This window comes from Coregonus clupeaformis, chromosome 17 (assembly GCF_020615455.1).
Source record: "Coregonus clupeaformis isolate EN_2021a chromosome 17, ASM2061545v1, whole genome shotgun sequence".
Taxonomy (NCBI): Eukaryota; Metazoa; Chordata; class Actinopteri; order Salmoniformes; family Salmonidae; genus Coregonus; species Coregonus clupeaformis.
This window is the reverse complement of record NC_059208.1, coordinates 18,888,823-18,908,501: the sequence shown is the minus strand read 5'-3', so window position 1 is coordinate 18,908,501 and position 19,679 is coordinate 18,888,823. Positions and strand designations below refer to the sequence as shown.

Here is a 19,679-nt window from a genome sequence, read left to right as displayed (position 1 = left end):
ATTTGTGTGTCTGTTTTTTTCAACCACAACACACACTTTTATATCTGTACACAAACATTTGAGCCCCAGATAAAATAGTGTTAAATATAATAGAAATAAATATATTCTTCACTGTATTTATTTTTCCAGTACAAAAATATTCACATTTCAGTGTCATTCAGTTCACTCTGTGAACATGAAGTTCTCATGAAAATTCTTTACAAAAATATCACAGTAAAAAATGAAAAATAGTAAGCATTATCTAAACAGATGAGTCAAATGGTGTCACAACTTGATACAAGATAATACACTGTAATCAGTCATTTTGCTGCTTCCAATACATGCTCTTTTTTGTACAGCTCCCGTAAGACAAATATTTAAACTGTATAACAAGTTCATATGACACTTCAATGAGCATTTCAGCTTTCAAATATGTTCAACTTTGATTTGTAATTTTACTTTTTGTGCCGTTTTATTTACGAAATATATTAGTTAATTGGAATCAATATATAGCCTATAGCCATCCAATGCTAAGCCATTAGACACATTTTCTTGTAAATAACAGGTCATCAATGTTGGACGGTACTGGTCATGAATGGTCCCTGCTTTGCCCATTAGGGTGGCCCAAGGGGTGAGAGTGCAAAGCAGAGAGCAGCCAATGGTGCCACCAAGTGCAACCTAGTACATACAGCCAATGAAAAGAGTAAGGCTGTGTGTACCAGGTTGGGCTCTATTCAATCCGTATCGCGGAAATTCAGAGATACAGCGTGATTTAAATTTAAATGCAATGTTCCTGTGTTAGCGGAGACTGCATTCACAGTAAACGCTGCACGTGTCGACTCAATCGGAAATTACCTTTACATTTATAGTGCGCAATATGTAACGCTTCCGCGATACAGGTTGAATAGAGACCTAAGTCTGTTCCGTCCCTGGTTGCGCTTGCTGTATTCAGAAAGGCTCCTCATATGTGTGCTGTAGTAGGGAGTTAGAAGATAGGGGCTCAGGCTCAGTGTAGACCACACTGGCCGGGCATGGGCCATTGGCATGGAGAGACGTAGTGCAATAGCCATTGGGCAACTCTCTGTGAGAGGGGCAGTCATACTGGGCCTGGGTTATTGTGGTCCTTGTCCTTGTAGAAACCATAGGTAGCACATGTTTGTTGTTGTGTAGTGTCCCCTGTGGAGTTGCCAGATTGGGATCTGGGGGCTGGTCACTGAATGGGGTGGCATACTCGGACTCCAGCGGCAGGGGCTCAGTGTGCTCTAGGAGCTTTCCAGGTGTGTCATAGTGGTTGAAAGTGAAGGGGACGGTGTAGCCCACCTCCACTGTGGGCCGGAAGGTGGAGCCAAGCTTCTGTCCCCCAGCCACCACATCTGGCTCTGCATAGTCTAGGCAAGCAGAAACAAACATTAATGTGTCATAGAGCTCACATATTATTTTTAGTTCTATGAAGCACCAGAAACATATAGCTGAAGTACAGTTTAAAGGTAACATCCTTAATTTCAGAAAGGGTAACGGGGGTTAAGGACTTGTCATGACAACATACCCTAGTACTGTACAAGCCCCTTCAAATTAAGGGAAAAATACAATCGAATTCAAGTGTTGCTCTGTACTCTCTCCAGCCATGTCTTGAAACGGCCTCCTTCATACTCAGTAGAGCTCATATCATGGGCATTGTTGAGCCCATACAAGAGCTCTGTGGCCACCAACAATGGCTTCTCTCTAGTGACTGGGATGAGGGCTGACAGGGGAGGCCTCAGACCCTTATCCCTCACCCAACCTCCAAGGGGGAGCTATTTTAATTAGAGAGGCCTATAATTGTCTTAGCGACTGACCCTCTGTCCTGTTTATCACTGGCCTTCTCAGAGTAGGGCCCCCTCATCTGTGGGAGGGAGGGGGAGGCTGTGCTTCCCTGGCATGAGTGCCCTTTATCCAGCTCCAATGAAATGGTCTCTTTCAGAGCGGGCTCCGCCGACTAAAGAAAGGAATGTTTATACTGCAACTGGGAGACGGACCAAGCCAAGGGGAAGAATGGGCAGCCCATGGAGAAAGCTGTTTGCTTGTCAAGTCTGGTCTGAGCTCTGCAAACTGGCCAGCCAAGTGAGAGGACGTGAGTGTGAGTGTGAGTGTGTGAGTGTGTGAGAGTGAGAGTGTGTGAGAGTGAGAGTGAGAGTGAGAGAAATAAAGAGAGTGGGAGTGAGCAGAGGAGTTTGGAGGAGGTGGGACTGAAAGATGGTGATAGACTCAGAGTCACGGATGGCTGGAGGGAGGGAGTTCCAGAGCCTAGGAGCAACCCTCGAGAAGGCCGTGTCGCCAAAGCTCTGGAGCTTGGACCTGGGGATGTCAAGGTGGCCTGCTGTGGTGGAACGGAGTGAGCGTGTAGGTTGGTGCGGCAGGTGGACTAGTGGTTAGAGGCGAGCCAGCAATCGGAGGGTTGCCGGTTCGAATCCCGGGTCTAATCAGAAAAATCTGGTGGGAAGTGAGCTGGCAACCAAAGGGTTGCTGGTATCAAATCCTAGAGGCCCTTGTGCCCTTGAGCAAGGCACTTAACCCCCCACTATGACAGCTCACATGGCAGCCCCCTGCACCTCTCCAAAACCTGTTTATGTATGTGTGTCTTTTGGAGGGGTTGGGTTAAAAGCGGAAGTCAAATTTCGGTTGGACCTTGTGTGCAATTGATCAATAATGCGATCTTAATCTGGTAGAGGAGAAGAAGGTCTGAGAGGTAAGGTGGTGGAGGGCATTGTAGGTCAGAAGGAGGATCTTGTAATCAATGTGTTGGGAGACAGGGAGCCAGTGGAGCTCATGGAGGACAGGGGGGGATGTGATGAACGGCTGCAGTGTTTTGAACCATTTGGAGCTTAAGGAGGGAGCTTGAGTTGATGCCGGAGAGTAGTGAGTTGCAATAGTCAAGACGGGAGGAGATGAATGCATGTATGAGGGTTTCAGCGGCAGGACGGGAGAGGGAGGACTTGACATCCATGTTTTTATTGCAGAGAGGCAGGATTCAATGTGGGTCAGATGTGGGTTGAGGAAGGATTTGGTGCTGAGGTAGATCTGGGTGGCGTCGGCATAGCAGTGGAAGTCAAGGTTGAAGTGACGGAGGATCTGACCAAGAGGGAGGATGTAGATGATGAAGAGTAAGGGGCCCAGCACAGAGCCCTGGAGGACACCCTCTTTAACTTCAGCTGAGTCTGAGGTGTGGCCATTGAGGATCCGGTTTGTGAGGTATGATTGTAGCCATGAGTGCGGTGCCCTCAACACCCAGACCCTGAAGCCTGGTGAGGAGGATCTGATGGCTCACTGTGTCAAAAGCGGCACTTAGGTCAAGAAGAATCAGGATGTTGAGGGCACCAGCATCAGCAGAGGTGAGGAGGTCATTGACAACTTTGAGGAGTGCAGTTTCAGTACTGCGGAGGTGGCGGAAACCAGACTGGAAGGGCTCGATTAGCAGGTGGGTTTGTAATTGGGAGGCAGCAGTCCATTCCAGAGTCTTGGCAAGGAAGGGGAGCAGGGCATAAAATTTACTTTTTGGTCCACCAGCCACTGTGGTAGGTAGATAAAAAAATATACCAGCCACTCAGATTTTTTACCACCCAAAATATGATTTCTTTTGCTAAAATTACACTGACAAAACACAAAAAAATGGATGAGCATGCTTTGTATTGTTTCTAAAACAATAAATGTATTACTAGTAAGAAGTAATGTGGTATATTATTTAATTTCATTTTTTGTGACCCAAGTCTTTTAACCAAATACCACAGATGAGTCATCATTTTTCCCCTGCCCCTTTAAGGGCGGGAGGTTACATGGTAGCGGACTCCAGTCATGTTTGTGACTGTGAGATTGAGTCTGACTAGTAGAAGCGTTGTCTTCTCTTCCCTAACAGTTGAAACTCAAACATACAAAAACAACCTAACTTGTGAACAAAACAATGTAAATAGCCAAGATGACTCCCGAGTGGCACAGTGGTCTAAGGCACTGCATCGCAGTGCTAGCTGTGCCACTAGAGATCCTGGTTCGAGTCCAGGCTCTGTCGCAGCTGGCCGCAACCGGGAGACCCATGGGCGGCGCACAATTGGTCCAAGGTAGGGGAGGGTTTGGCCGGCAGGGATATGGGTTCGTTTCCCACGGGGGGCCAGTATAAAAAAACAAAACAAAAAAAAAACATGTATGCATTCACTAACTGTAAGTCGCTCTGGATAAGAGCATCTGCTAAATGACTAAAATGTAAACACAAGGACAAAGTCTCACTTCAGTAGACTTTCGTTTCAAAAAATTAAACCAGCTTTTCACGTGTGCACAGCCCCCAGCCAGTTCTTTGACCTTGTGCGATTAATTTACCAGCTATGAAACAAAATGGCAGAAATACTTTGAAAACAGATACTGCAGCATTTATTTGACTTTAAATGTGATCAAACTTTACTATTTTTATACACAAATGCGAGTGAAATGCTCGCACTGTTGAACCCTGACCACCCGCCAACGTGGCTGGTGAAATAAACCTCTTACCCACCAATGCCAAAAGCTACCCGCATTTGGCAGGTGGCGGGTGTTAATTTTAGGCCCTGAAGGGAGGTTGGAAATGGGCCGGAAGTTATTGAGAATGGTGGTGTCCAGTTGGGGCTTTTTTAAGATTGGGGTTTTGTAGATGGAGAGGACAGTTCCGTGGACGAGGGAGAGGTAGACGATGTGTGTGATATATGGACAGAGAGCAGGCAGGCTTTGATGTGAACCGTGGGGAGGGGATCCAGGGAGCAGGTTGTAGTCTTGGATAACATGATGAGTTTTGAGATATAGGGAGAGTCAATGGGGGGTGAATTCGGAGAACCGGGTTTCAGGGGTGACAGTTGGGAGGTTGACAGGGGTAGGGGCGGCTGAGGGAGATTGATCAGTCAGTGATGAGTTTATTTTGGTGATCTTGTCCTTGCAAAACTGAAGGAAGGAGTTGCAGAGTTCAGTGGAGGGAGTAGAGAAGGTGTCGTCACGGGGCTGAAGTAGTTTGCTGACAGTGGAGAACAGAGTCCGGGAGTTCTTATTGGAGCTGTTGATGATGTTGGAGAAGTAGGCGGACCTGGCAGCACTGAGGGCATCTCTGGAGGTGGAGAGGGGGAGTTTGTAGGCTTTAGCGTGGACAGTGAGCCCAGACTTCCTGCTCAGGCACTCCAGGCGGCCAGTTTGCTTCAGGGCGCGGAGTTTAGGGGTAAACCAGGGGGAGGAGGAGGGGAAGGAGGGGCCAGAGAGTTGAGGGAGGCGGATAGAGCAGTGTTGAATTAGGCAGCTAGTTCATCAGGTGAGTTAGGGGCGTGGTCAAGGGGCAGGGCAGAACAGATGGCATCAGAGAGTTGGAGGGGGTTAACAGTTTTGATGTTACAGAAGGAGATAAGGCTTTTGTCAGTGTTGTGGGGTGTGTATGAGGGAAGAGAGAAATTAAGGATCTTGTGGTCAAACAGTGGGAACTGTGAAGGGGAAATATGAGTTAGGTTGAGGCCAACAGAGCAGACGAGATCAAATATGTGTCCCTTGATGTGAGTGGGAAAATTGACATGTTGAGTAATATTGAAACAGTCCAGAACAGCAATGAGATGAGTCCACGTGAATATTCATTGGCCTAGCAATTGTAAGTGGGGGGAGATGTGTATGTGTTATCCTGTTGCCCGGGCAGGATAGCCTGGTACCGGATCTGTTTGTGCTGTATAGCGTAGGAGTTGGCTTACTGCACAAACAGACATGGGACTAGGCTAGGCTTGACATGGTTCTCTCATTTCAGGATTATGAAGAAGGAACTCCTATCTCTCTGGCTCCTGGTCTACAGTGAATACATCATCTGGCAAATAGCAAAAGATAACATCTGACAACTGCATGTCTGCTTTCTATTTTCTATTTTATTTAACCTTTATTTAACCCTCCCGTTGTCCTAGGGTCAAAATGACCCGCCACTGTGTTGAACCAACTTTATTACATTTTTATATTTTTTGGATCATTTGTGAGAAGGAGGCAGTGATACTTTCTTTAAAGTCTCACTGCCTCCTTCTCACAAATGATTAAAAAATATATTTTTTTTTAAATTAAGTTGGTTCAACACAGTGGCGGGTCATTTTGACCCTAGGACAACGGGAGGGTTAAGCAGGGAGTCATAGTGAGACTACTGTCTTTCGCAGATGAGCCCTGAATGAACACATAAATAAACAACAATTACACTATACATATCTACAGTTGAATTTGGAAGTTTACATACACCTTAGCCAAATTAATTTGGCACTCACAATTCCTGACATTTAATCCTAGTAAAAATTCCCTTTCTTAGGTCAGTTAGGATCACCACTTTATTTTAAGAATGTGAAATGTCAGAATAATAGTAGAGAGAATGATTTATTTAAGCTTTTATTTATTTCATCTCATTCCCAGTGGGTCAGAAGTTTACATACACTCAATTACTATTTGGTAGTATTGCCTTTAAATTGTTTAACTTGGGTCAAACGTTTCAGATAGCCTTCCACAAGCTTCCCACAATAAGTTGGGTGAATTTTGGCCCATTCCTCCTGACAGAGCTGGTGTAACTGATTCAGGTTTGTAGGCCTCCTTGCTCGCACACGCTTTTTCAGTTCTGCCCACACATTTTCTATAGGATTGAGGTCAGGGCTTTGTGATGGCCACTCCAATACCTTGACTTTGTTGTCCTTAAGCCATTTTGCCACAACTTTGGAAGCATGCTTGGGTTCATTGTCCATTTGGAAGACCCATTTGCGACCAAGCTTTAACTTCCTGACTAATGTCTTGAGATGTTGCTTCAATATATCCACATAATTTTCCTTCCTCATGCCATCTATTTTGTGAAGTGCACCAGTCCCTCCTGCAGCAAAGCAACCCCACAGCATGATGCTGCCACCCCCGTGCTTCACGGTTGGGATGGTGTTCTTCGGCTTGCAAGCGTCCCCCTTTTTCCTCCAAACATAACGATGGTCATTATGTCCAAACAGTTCTATTTTTGTTTCATCAGACCAGAGGACATTTCTCCAAAAAGTACAGTCTTTGTCTTCATGTGCAGTTGCAAACCGGAGTCTGGCTTTTTTATGGCGGTTTTGGAGCAGTGGCTTCTTCCTTACTGAGCGGCCTTTCAGGTTATGTCGATATAGGACTCGTTTGACTGTGGATATAGATACTTTTGTACCTGTTTCCTCCAGTATCTTCACAAGGTCCTTTACTGTTGTTCTGGGATTTATTTGCACTTTTCGCACCAAAGTACGTTCATCTCTAGGAGACAGAATGCGTCTCCTTCCTGAGCGGTATGATGGCTGCGTGGTCCCATGGTGTTTATACTTGCATACTATTGTTTGTACAGATGAACGTGGTACCTTCAGGCATTTGGAAATTGCTCCCAAGGATGAACCAGACTTGTGGAGGTCAAATTTTTTTTTCTGAGGTCTTGGCTGATTTCTTTAGATTTTCCCAAGATGTCAAGCAAAGAGGCACTAAGTTTGAAGGCAGGCCTTGAAATACATCCACAGGTACACCTCCAATTGACTCAAATGATGTCAATTAGCCTATCAGAAGCTTCTAAAGCCATGACATCATTTTCTGGAATTTTCCAAGCTGTTTAAAGGCACAGTCAACTTAGTGTATGTAAACTTCTGACCCACTGGAATTGTGATACAGTGAATTATAAGAGAAATAATCTCTGTAAACAATTGTTGGAAAAATGAAGTGTGTCAAGCACAAAGTAGATGTCCTAACCGACTTGCCAAAACTATAGTTTGTTAACAAGACATTTGTGGAGTGTTTGAAAAATAAGTTTTAATGACTCCAACCTAAGTGTATGTAAACTTCCGACTTCAACTGTATATACACATCAATTACACAATACATTAAAAGCAGACACAAAACACGAAAAGCAAAACACAATCATATGCAACACACACATTCTTCAGTAAAAAGGCCCTCTAACATGTAACGACTTTAAGGATTTTTGGAGATCATTCCACACGCAAAAAAACTAAAAGCAGATTTACCTAACTCGGTGGAGATTGAAGGGATCTCCAGGGTTGGCCATCCCTGAGTCTGGGTCTGGTAATTTATGTGTCTGAAGGTTAACAATGGGGTAAGGTATGGCGGAAGTTTAACAAAGAGGGCTTTATAGACTAAAAGAGTGCAATGCATCGATCTATGAGACTTTGTGTACTGAACCTATCGCCCGTATTAAAGCACAATGTGCTATGATAATAACATGCGTCCAAAGGCTTTAATACAGTGGCAGCTGCCATAGTCAATAACCGGAATGAATGTTGACTGAATTATTTGTTTTCTGCTATCTAACGAAAGGACCTGCTCCTATAGAAGAAGCCTATTTTGGAATTCTTAATTTCTTAACTAACTCATCAACATCCTTTTTGAAAGATAGCTTTTCGTCAATCCAGATACCCAGATATTTATAAATGGGGACACCATAAACAAGGGCACCATCCAAAGGACGTATGCATAAATCATCCGTTTTTTTTACATGATTTGTAAAATAATATATACTTGGTTTTACCTGAATTAATTTCCAATTTCAGTTCAACAAAGGCTTTCTGCAGGACAATAAAGGCTGATTGAAGATTCACTAGAAGTTGACGGTACTTCCTTCGAGCCAACTAGAGGCTGGGAGAGGGGCAGGCAGTAAACTGGCTGACTAGGGTCAATTAAACCACCATTTTGTTCAAATAAAAAGCCTGCTGAGATAAAATGCTGACACAACTTGCTTAGGCAGGGAAGGAGAGGAATTTCCACGCTTCAGTGCATTAACCATTCTACCTCATTTCTACCAGCATGTTAAATGTGCAACCAGAGGGAAAAAAAACTCTAGACTGTCACAAACCGGGCTAGACACTCCGGTCTCAGATGTGGAGAGCTGGGGGTACTACCCCTTAGCCACAGAGGAGGTGTTGTAGGACCCAAATGAAACACCCAAGGCAATACTCCAGGCAAGTAGATTTAATGTTCCAAAACAGGAGGCAAAACAAAACAACTCCACGAGGGGAGAAAAACAAACTAAAGATAACTTTGAACAACTTACTAGGACAGACACGGTGGGACAAAGCAGGAGACACATAGTCAGGACGCAATAACCAAGTGAGAAACAAGGGGAAAACACACAGCTAAAATACACAAGGGGAAACAAGGCACAGGTGACCTGGATCAAGCTAATTAGGACACATGAGGAAGAACTAAGGCAGAGGGGAACACAGATGACCTCTAGAGGCCCGGAGACAAACAGGAGGCAGGAAGCTGACACACACGAGGAAGAACTAAGGCAGAGGGGAACACAGATGACCTCTAGAGGCCCGGAGACAAACAGGAGGCAGGAAGCTGACAGGACCCCCTCCTCTAGGAACGACTCCTGACGTTCCTTCCAGAACACCCTGGCCCCAGGGTGCGAAAATCTCGGATCAAACCTGGGTCCAGGATGTCCCTGGCTGGAACCCAGGAGCGCTCCTCCGGCCCGTAGCCCTCCCAGTCCACCAGATACTGCAGAGAGTTCTGGACCCTCCGGGAGTCCAGTATCCGGCGGACTGTGTAGGCTGGCTGGCCGTCAATGATCCTGGGAGGTGGCGGGGGTCTGCGTGGGGGGCAAAGGGAGAAGACAAGACAGGTTTAAGGAGTGAAACATGGAAAGTGGGGTTAACTCTAAGGGAGCGAGGGAGAACCAAACGATACGACACAGGGTTAACCTTTCTAGCAATGCGGAAAGGCCCGATGTATCTCTGGGAAAGCTTCCTGGATTCGACCCGGAGGGGCAGGTTCTTTGTGGCCAACCAAACTCTCTGACCAGCTCGGAAACTAGGGGCCGTCCGGCGGTGGCGATTAGCCTGACTTTGGTATCTCTGGGAGGTCCGAAGGAGGGCACGCCTGGCCTTCTTCCAGGTCCGCCTACAGCGTTGGACAAAGCGCTGGGCCGAGGGAACACCAACTTGCGCCTCCTCCTCTGGAAACAATGGAGGGTTGTAACCGAACTGGCATTCGAAGGGGGACAATCCGGTGGCTGAGGACTGGAGGGTGTTGTGGGCATATTCAGCCCAAATGATATAGGTGGCCCAAGACGTGGGATTACTGGCCGCCATACACCGCAGGGTGGTCTCCAGATCCTGATTAATCCGTTCCGTTTGGCCATTAGACTCTGGATGGAACCCCGACGATAGGCTGGCTGTGGCCCCAACAAGCCTGCAGAAGGCCCCCCCAAAACCGGGACGAGAATTGGGGACCTCGGTCAGAGACCACGTCCAGGGGAATACCAAATATCCGGAAGACATGGTTCATGAGGAGCTCAGCAGTCTCCTTAGCCGAGGGCAGCTTGGGCAGGGGAATAAACCGGGCAGCCTTAGAGAACCGGTCTACCACCACTAGGATGACGGTGTTGCCCTGGGATAGAGGAAGTCCCGTAACAAAGTCCAGAGAAAGGTGTGACCATGGCCTTCGAGGAACAGGTAAGGGATGGAGCAGTCCCTGGGGTCGCTGGCGTGTCGACTTTCCCTGGTTGCACACAGGGCAGGCCTCAACATAGACCTGCACGTCCTTCTTGATGGACGGCCACCAAAACCGCCGTCGGAGGAACTCCAGTGTGCGAGCACTGCCTGGATGGCATGTCAAGGGCGACTCATGACCCCACTGCAAGACGCGGCCCCGAACAGAGAGAGGAACGTACAGGCGACCGGCAGGACCACCGCCTGGATCGGGCTCCTGGACAAGAGCTTCTCGTACCCCTCTTTCTAGTTCCCACTGAAGAGGTGCGACGATCCTAGACCTCGGAATAATCGATGCCAAGGGCTTCTCTTGTAACTCGGGAGAATAGACTCGAGACAGAGCATCCGGCTTGACGTTCTTGGTGCCAGGTCGGTAAGTCAGGAGGAACTGGAATCGATTAAAGAAAAGGGACCATCGTGCTTGCCGAGGGTTCATCCGCTTAGCCTGTTGGAGATATTCCAGGTTCTTGTGGTCTGTGAGAACCTGGAAAGGGTGCTGAGCCCCCTCAAGCCAATGGCGCCACTCTTCCAATGCCAGTTTTACCGCAAGCAACTCTAGATCCCCCACGTGGTAGTTGCGCTCGGCCTCAGACAGGCGGCGAGACATGAAGGCACAAGGGTGTAATCTCCCATCCGCACCCCTCTGTGACAGGACGGCTCCCACCCCCACCTCTGAGGCGTCCACCTCCACCACGAAAGGTCTCTCTGGGTCAGGGGTCACCAGAATCAGAGCAGACGTGAAGCGGCGCTTGAGATCCTCGAAGGCCCCTGCTGCTTCCGGACCCCAGTGAATCTTGGTCCCTCCTCCCTTGGTAAGCGTCGTCAAGGGGGGCTACCACCGAGCTGAAATTCTTAATGAACTTCCGATAGAAGTTAGAAAAGCCAATGAACCGTTGAACCTCCTTGACCGTGGCAGGTGTGGGCCAATCGTGGACCGCCTTGACCTTCTTGGGATCCATCTCTAGGTGCCCGGGAGTGACAATAAACCCGAGAAACTGAGTCTGAGAAACATGAAATTCACACTTCTCAGGCTTAACGTAGAGGTGATTGTCAAGGAGCCTCTGGAGAACCCTGCTAACATGCCCCTCATGCTCCTTCAGTGACCTCGAGAAGATGAGGATATCGTCCAGGTACACGAAGACGAACAGATTAAGCATATCCCGGAGAACATCATTAATCAGGGCTTGGAATACTGCGGGGGCATTGGTGAGCCCGAACGGCATCACCCGATATTCATAGTGCCCCGTGGGCGTGTTGAACGCCGTCTTCCATTCGTCTCCTTGCCGGATCCGCACGAGATGGTAAGCATTGCGGAGATCCAGCTTAGTAAAAATGGAAGCCCCTTGAAGCAGCTCAAAAGCAGTGGCCATGAGAGGAAGGGGGTATCGATTCCGAACCGTGATCTTGTTGAGTCCCCGGTAATCAATACAAGGCCTAAGACCCCCGTCTTTCTTTTCAACAAAAAAGAAGCCCGCCCCAGCCGGGGAAGTAGAGGCATAGATGAGGCCGGCTGCCAAGGACTCCTTAATGTAGGTGTCCATAGCTGCGTGCTCGGGGGAGGACAAGGAAAAGATCCGACCTCTAGGAGGGCAGCACCCAGGGAGTAGATCAATGGCACAGTCATACGTGCGATGAGGCGGTAAGGAAGTAGCCCGGGCCTTGCTGAACACTGCCTTGAACCGATGGTAAACACTGGGGACTCGGGAGACGTCAACAGACTCTTGAAACTGGGTACTAGGGGCTGAGGGACTCTGAAGCATGCAGGTGAGTTGGCAGGCGGGACCCCAGCTTAGAATGGTGCCCGTAGGCCAGTCGATCTGGGGATTATGTCTGCATAGCCAAGGGTGACCCAGGATAATAGGATACTCGGGAGAGTCAATGAGATAGAAGGTCTCCTCCTGCTGGTGTTGAGAGATGGTAAGTCGCAGGGACTGAGTCGCCTCGGTAACCTTTCCTGGTTCCAGAGGTCTGCCATCTAAGGCTGTAACTGCCTGGGGTTGAGGAAGTAGTTGGGTAGGGATCTTAAGTTCCTTAGCCAAGGTTACATCCAGGAAATCACCTGCGGCACCGGAATCGATCATAGCCTGGACCCGATGCTGGTGGCCCCCAGGACAGAGTGGCTGGAATAGCCAGGACAGCGTTAGTAGGAGGCGCTCTAACTCTCCCCATCACAGCCCTCCTGTAGCTGGGCGGGGACAGGCGTTTCCCGAAAGCTCGGGGCAAGTGGAGCGGAAGTGGCCGGCAACCCCGCAGTAGAGGCACCGACGTTCCCTCATGCGACGTTCCCTTTCGTTGGGAGAAAGCCTGGAACGGCCTAACTGCATGCTCTCCGGGGAATCCTGGAGCAGTTCAGGAGCCGGGGCAGCTCTGAATGACGGAGTCCAAACAGGAGAAACAGAGCTGCTCAGAGGAACTTGGGAATGAGACACCTGACGGCGAGCCGTTCTCCGCTCTCTTAGACGATTGTCCAGGCGGATGGCCAAGGCTATGAGGGACTCGAGATCACCAGCTGGTTCTCGGGTGGCTAACTCATCTTGAAGGGGCTCAGATAACCCTCCCTGAAAGCAGACCCTCAGCGCTTCATCATTCCATCCGCTCCTTGCTGCTATGGTCCGGAAATCAATGGCGAAATCTGCCGTGCTTCGGGGCCCCTGACGGAGAGACAGTAGGCGCTTGGAAGCCTCCCGCCCACTGACAGGATGATCGAACACCCGCTTGAACTCTTCTACAAATGCAGCGTGGGAGTCACAACAGGCCTCCTGGGACTGCCACACCGCAGAAGCCCAGGCGAGCGCCTTGTCTGAAAGAAGGGTAATGATGTAGGCAATCTTGGAACGGTCTGTGGGAAAACTTGAGGGTTGGAGCTCGAAGGTGAGGGAGCATTGGGTGAGGAAACCCTGGCAAGAGCTTGGATCCCCAGAAAAGGGCTTGGGAGGTGGTAGTCGGGGCTCCGCCAACCGAGACGACCTGTCGTCACTGGGGGGTGACCTGGGGGAAGGGAGAGGACCAGGGAGGCGTTCAAAGAGCTGGCGGAGGGAACTCATCATTTCGGCCAGGAGTTGAGAATGACTAGCCATCAGCTCCTCTTGTCGGCTGAGAACGGCTTCATGGCGCTGGAAAGAAGCCTCATGTCGAGTGATCACCGCCAACAGGTCCGGGGAACTGAGTGTTTCTGGGTCCATGATTGACTTGGTTATTCTGTCACAAACCGGGCTAGACACTCCGGTCTCAGGTGTGGAGAGCTGGGGGTACTACCCCTTAGCCACAGAGGAGGTGTTGTAGGACCCAAATGAAACACCCAAGGCAATACTCCAGGCAAGTAGATTTAATGTTCCAAAACAGGAGGCAAAACAAAACAACTCCACGAGGGAGAAAAAACAAACTAAAGATAACTTTGAACAACTTACTAGGACAGACACGGTGGGACAAAGCAGGAGACACATAGTCAGGACGCAATAACCAAGTGAGAAACAAGGGGAAAACACACAGCTAAAATACACAAGGGGAAACAAGGCACAGGTGACCTGGATCAAGCTAATTAGGACACATGAGGAAGAACTAAGGCAGAGGGGAACACAGATGACCTCTAGAGGCCCGGAGACAAACAGGAGGCAGGAAGCTGACACACACGAGGAAGAACTAAGGCAGAGGGGAACACAGATGACCTCTAGAGGCCCGGAGACAAACAGGAGGCAGGAAGCTGACAAGACCACCTTTACTCCACACACAGAGACGTGTACAAAGCTCTCCCTCGCCCTCCATTTGGCAATCTGACCATAACTCTATCCTCTTTATTCCTGCTTATAAGCAAAAACTAAAGCAGGAAGCACCAGTGACTCGGTTAATAAAAAAGTGGTCAGATGATCCAGATGCTAAGCTACAGGACTGTTTTGCTAGCACAGACTGGAATATGTTCCGGTATTCTTCCGATAGCATTGAGGAGTACACCACATCAGTCATTGGCTTCATCAATAAGTGCATCGATAACGACGTCCCCACAGTGACCGTACATACATACCCACACCAGAAGCCATGGATTACAGGCAACATCCGCACTGAGCTAAAGGGTAGAGCTGCCGCCTTCAAAGAGCGGGACTCTAACCCGGACACTTATAAGAAATCCCGCTATGCCCTCTGACGAGCCATCAAACAGGCAAAGAGTCAATACAGGACTAAGATTGAATCGTACTACACCGGCTCTGACGCTCGTCGGTGTGGCAGGGCTTGAAAACTATTACAGACTACAAAGGGAAGCACAGCCACGAGATGCCCAGTGACACAAGCCCACCAGACGAGCTAAATCACTTCTATGCTCGCTTTGAGGTAAGCAACACTGAAGCATGCATGAGAGCATCAGCTGTTCCAGATGACTATGTGATCAAGCTCTCTGTAGCCAATGTGAGTAAGACCTTTAAACAGGTCAACATTCCCAAGGCAGCAGGTCCAGACGGATTACCAGGACGTGTACTCCGAGCATGCGCTGACCATCTGGCAAGTGTCTTCACTAACATTTTCAACATGTCCCTGACTGTGTCTGTAATACCAACATGTTTCAAGTAGACCACCATAGTCCCTGTGCCCAAGAACACTAAGATAACCTGCCTAAATGACTATCGACCCTTAGCACTCATGTCTGTAGCCATGAAGTGCTTTGAAAGGCTGGTCATGGCTCACATCAACACCATTATCCCTGAAACCCTAGACCCACTCCAATTTGCATACCGACCCAACAGATCCACAGATGATGCAATCTCTATTGCACTCCACACTGCCCTTTCCCACCTGGACAAGAGGAACACCTATGTGAGAATGCTATTCATTGACTACAGCTCAGCGCCATAGTGCCCTCAAAGCTCATCACTAAGCTAAGGACCCTGGGACTAAACACCTCCCTCTGCAACTGGATCCTGGACTTCCTGACGGGCCGCCCCCAGCTGGTAAGGGTAGGTAACAACACATCTGCCACGCTGATCCTCAACTAGGGGGCCCCTCAGGGGTGCATGCTCAGTCCCCTCCTGTACTCCCTGTTCACCCATGACTGCATGGCCAGGCACGACTCCAACACCATCATTAAGTTTGCTGACGACACAACAGTGGTAGGCCTGATCACCGACAATGATGAGACAGCCTATAGGGAGGAGGTCAGAGACCTGGCCGTGTGGTGCCAGAATAACAACCTCTCCCTCAACGTGCTGAAGACAAAGGAGATGATTGTGGACTACGGGAAAAAGAAGAGGACTGAGCACGCCCCCATTCTCATCGACGTGGCTGTAGTGGAACAGGTTGAGAGCTTCAAGTTCCTTGGTGTCCACATCACCAAAAAACGATCATGATCCAAACACACCAAGACAGTCGTGAAGAGGGCACGACAAAGCCTATTCCCCCTCAGGAGACTGAAACGATTTGGCATGGGTCCTCAGATCCTCAAAAAGTTATACAGCTGCACCATCGAGAGCATCCTGACTGGTTGCATCACCGCCTGGTATGGCAACTGCTCGGCCTCCGACCGCAAGGCACTACAGAGGGTAGTGCGTACGGCCCAGTACATCACTGGGGCCAAGCTTCCTGCCATCCAGGACCTCTATACCAGGCGGTGTCAGAGGAAGGCCCTAAAAATTATCAAAGACTCCAGCCACCCTAGTCATAGACTGTTCTCTCTGCTACCGCACGGCAAGCAGTACCGGAGCACAAAGTCTAAGTCCAAAAGGATTCTTAACAGCTTCTACCCCCAAGCCATAAGACTCCTGAACAGCTAATCATGGCTATCCGGACTATTTGCATTGCCCCCCCCACACCCCAACCCCCTCTTTTACGCTGCTACTACTCTGTTTATTATCTATACATAGTCACAATAACTCTACCCACATGTACATATTACCTCAATCACCTCGACTAACCGGTGCCCCCGCACATTGACTCTGTACCTGTACCCCCTGTATATAACCTCCCTACTGTTATTCTATTTTACTGCTGCTCTTTAATGATTTGCTATTTTTATTTTTTTCTTAAACTGCATTGTTGGTTATGGGCTTGTAAGTAAGCATTTCACTGTAATGTCTACACCTGTTGTATTCGGCGCATGTGGCAAATACAATTTGATTTGATTTGATTTGAGAACTTAGAAAGTACCTAGATTTAGCTTTCTCGATTGAGGAATTGCATCAATTTCTCAATTGCCTTGAAAAGCTACCGATCAGCTACAGTCCGTTTTTCTAGCCTTGGCCCCTGATTTATCATCATAACAAGATCTGAAAGTTCTATAGAGAACCAATGATTTGTTCTATTTTTTACTCTAAGGCATTTAAAGGGAGAGTGTTTGTCTGCCAGAGAGATAAAAATAGATGAGAACAATTCTAGAGCTAATTCAGGGTCAGGCATGCAGCTGATAGAGGAAAGGTCAGAGTAATACATATCATGAAGAAAAGCTTGAGGTTATATACCCAGCCTCACTGGCATGCTCTGTTGAAAAGGCTGGGTTGTTTGTGCATTCTTACCATTGAGAGGAGGGTTGGGTAAAGCGTCATGGACACCCCGCTCTAGAGGGTAGGAGATAAGCTCAGAGTCGGAGCAGGGGAGGCTCTTCCCCTGTAAGCTCTGAGAGGCTACTGGACAGACAGAGACAAAAACACTCTCAGAGAGGTCCTGGAAAGTAGTAAGAGTAAAACAACAGTGAGCAATGTGCAAGAATACCTTTGGGTAAGGAATACTTCTTCATGTGTGCAGGCTTTTTCCTTTAAAAGACAACAAGACAACAAATTTAATTAATCGAACTACACCATAATTATATATCATAACATTGCCATATTGTGTCAGAATAACATTGTAAAGTATATGGACACTTTTGTGTTATCTGGGCGTTTGTTGGCAGCTAAGGGCTAGATTATCTGAGATCTGCGCTAGCCGACACCGGACAGCGGTGTCGGAGGTGGACAACTTTCTTGTTCTGAATTTAATGGGTGTGGCTTCGTAACAATGACCACACTAGCAGTCGCTCACCGTTTTGACAGCTTTAATGCAGTTACACCTTCGACACCGCCAAAACAACAGCTATGCGGGTGTGAGCTATCGCCGGTTAACACTTGATCTGATTGAATCTAGGCCTAAATTAAAATATCAAGCATTGGGAGTATAGCCAGTGAGGGGGTGTTGGACTGCTGCCTACATATGGTGTTACAATACCTTCTATTCCACCAGACTCCAGCCAACAGACAACTAACACACAGGATCAGTCCGAGGATCACGCCCACCACCACTATCACTGGCTGATTGGAGCCTGCAGGGCACAGGAGGACCAATCAGTATGCTAGGTTGAACGGTCAATACAACAAACAGCCGCTGCTGAAGAAAGGCCAGCTTTAAACTATTAATTAGCTACAGTGAGGGAAAAAAATATTTGATCCCCTGCTGATTTTGTACGTTTGCCCACTGACAAAGAAATGATCAGTCTATACTTTTAATGGTAGGTTTATTTAAACAGTGAGAGACAGTGAGAGGTGAGAGACAGAATATCAACAAAAAAATCCAGAATCAATCAATCAGATTCCAAACTCTCCAACATGACCAAGACCAAAGAGCTCACCAAGGATGTCAGGGACAAGATTGTAGACCTACACAAGGCTAGAATGGGCTACAAGACCATCGCCAAGCAGCTTGGTGAGAAGGTGACAACAGTTGGTGCGATTATTCACAAATGGAAGAAACACAAAATAACTGTCAATCTCCCTCGGCCTGGGGCTCCATGCAAGATGTCACCTCGTGGAGTTACAATGATCATGAGAACGGTGAGGAATCAGCCCAGAACTACACAGGAGGATCTTGTCAATGATCTCAAGGCAGCTGGGACCATAGTCACCAAGAAAACAATTGGTAACACACTATGCCGTGAAGGACTGAAATCCTGCAGCGCCCGCAAGGTCCCCCTGCTCAAGAAAGCACATATACAGGGCCATCTGAAGTTTGCCAATGAACATCTGAATGATTCAGAGGAGAACTGGGTGAAAGTGTTGTGGTCAGATGAGACCAAAATCTAGCTCTTTGGCATCAACTCAACTCGCCGTGTTTGGAGGAGGAGGAATGCTGCCTATGACCCCAAGAACACCATCCCCACCGTCAAACATGGAGGTGGAAACATTATGCTTTGGGGGTGTTTTTCTGCTAAAGGGACAGGACAACTTCACCGCATCAAAGGGATGATGGACGGGGCCATGTACCGTCAAATCTTGGGTGAGAACCTCCTTCCCTCAGCCAGGGCATTGAAAATGGGTCGTGGATGGTATTCCAGCATGACAATGACCCAAAACACACGGCCAAGGCAACAAAGGAGTGGCTCAAGAAGAAGCACATTAAGGTCCTGGAGTCGCCTAGCCAGTCTCCAGACCTTAATCCCATAGAAAATCTGTGGAGGGAGCTGAAGGTTTGAGTTGCCAAACGTCAGCCTCGAAACCTTAATGACTTGAAGAAGATCTGCAAAGAGGAGTGGAACAAAATCCCTCCTGAGATCTGTGCAAACCTGGTGGCCAACTACAAGAAACGTCTGACCTCTGTGATTGCCAACAAGGGTTTTGCCACCAAGTACTAAGTCATGTTTTGCAGAGGGGTCAAATACGTATTTCCCTCATTAAAATGCTAATCAATTTATAACATTTTTGACATGCATTTTTTAGGATTTTTTAGTTGTTATTCTGTCTCTCACTGTTCAAATAAACATACCATTAAAATTATAGACTGATCATGTCTTTGTCAGTGGGCAAAGGTACAAAATCAGCAGGGGATCAAATACTTTTTCCCCTCACTGTATGTGCTTTATTTATTTATTTATTTATTTATTTTTGTGTTTTTTGGGGGGTAGATCAGCTTAGTATTGCAGATAGATTGTAACTTCCATCAATGTAATTGTCTGCATCACTTCCAATCCCCCATGTTTATATATATATATATATAATAATATGCCATTTAGCAGACGCTTTTATCCAAAGAGACTTACAGTCATGCGTGCATACATATTTTTTTTTTTGTGTATGGGTGGTCCCGGGGATCGAACCCACTACCTTGGCGTTACAAGCGCTGTGCTCTACCAGCTGAGCTACAGAGGACCACATACATACACATACACATACATACACATATACATATAGATATACATATACATATACATATACATATACACACATACACACACACACATACACACCCACATACATACAT

The 19,679-nt window shown here is 47.8% G+C and overlaps 1 protein-coding gene across 3 annotated transcripts in view; it reads right to left on the bottom strand.

Moving 5' to 3' along the window:
• Window positions 1-102: 102 nt before the first annotated feature.
• si:dkey-34d22.1 (discoidin, CUB and LCCL domain-containing protein 1) overlaps window positions 103-19,679 on the bottom strand; it is a 37,943-nt gene continuing 18,366 nt past the window's right edge. For 2 of the 3 annotated variants that reach the window (XM_041902268.1, XM_041902270.1), the window contains 4 exons: window positions 17,655-17,748; window positions 17,166-17,206; window positions 16,970-17,080; window positions 103-1,367 (listed from right to left, as the gene is read on the bottom strand). In XM_041902268.1, coding sequence (XP_041758202.1) covers window positions 928-1,367; window positions 16,970-17,080; window positions 17,166-17,206; window positions 17,655-17,748 — 686 coding nt within the window. In that variant the 3' untranslated portion in view covers window positions 103-927. The remainder of the gene's footprint in view (window positions 1,368-16,969; window positions 17,081-17,165; window positions 17,207-17,654; window positions 17,749-19,679) is intronic. The other variant, XM_041902269.1, reaches the window with a different exon arrangement.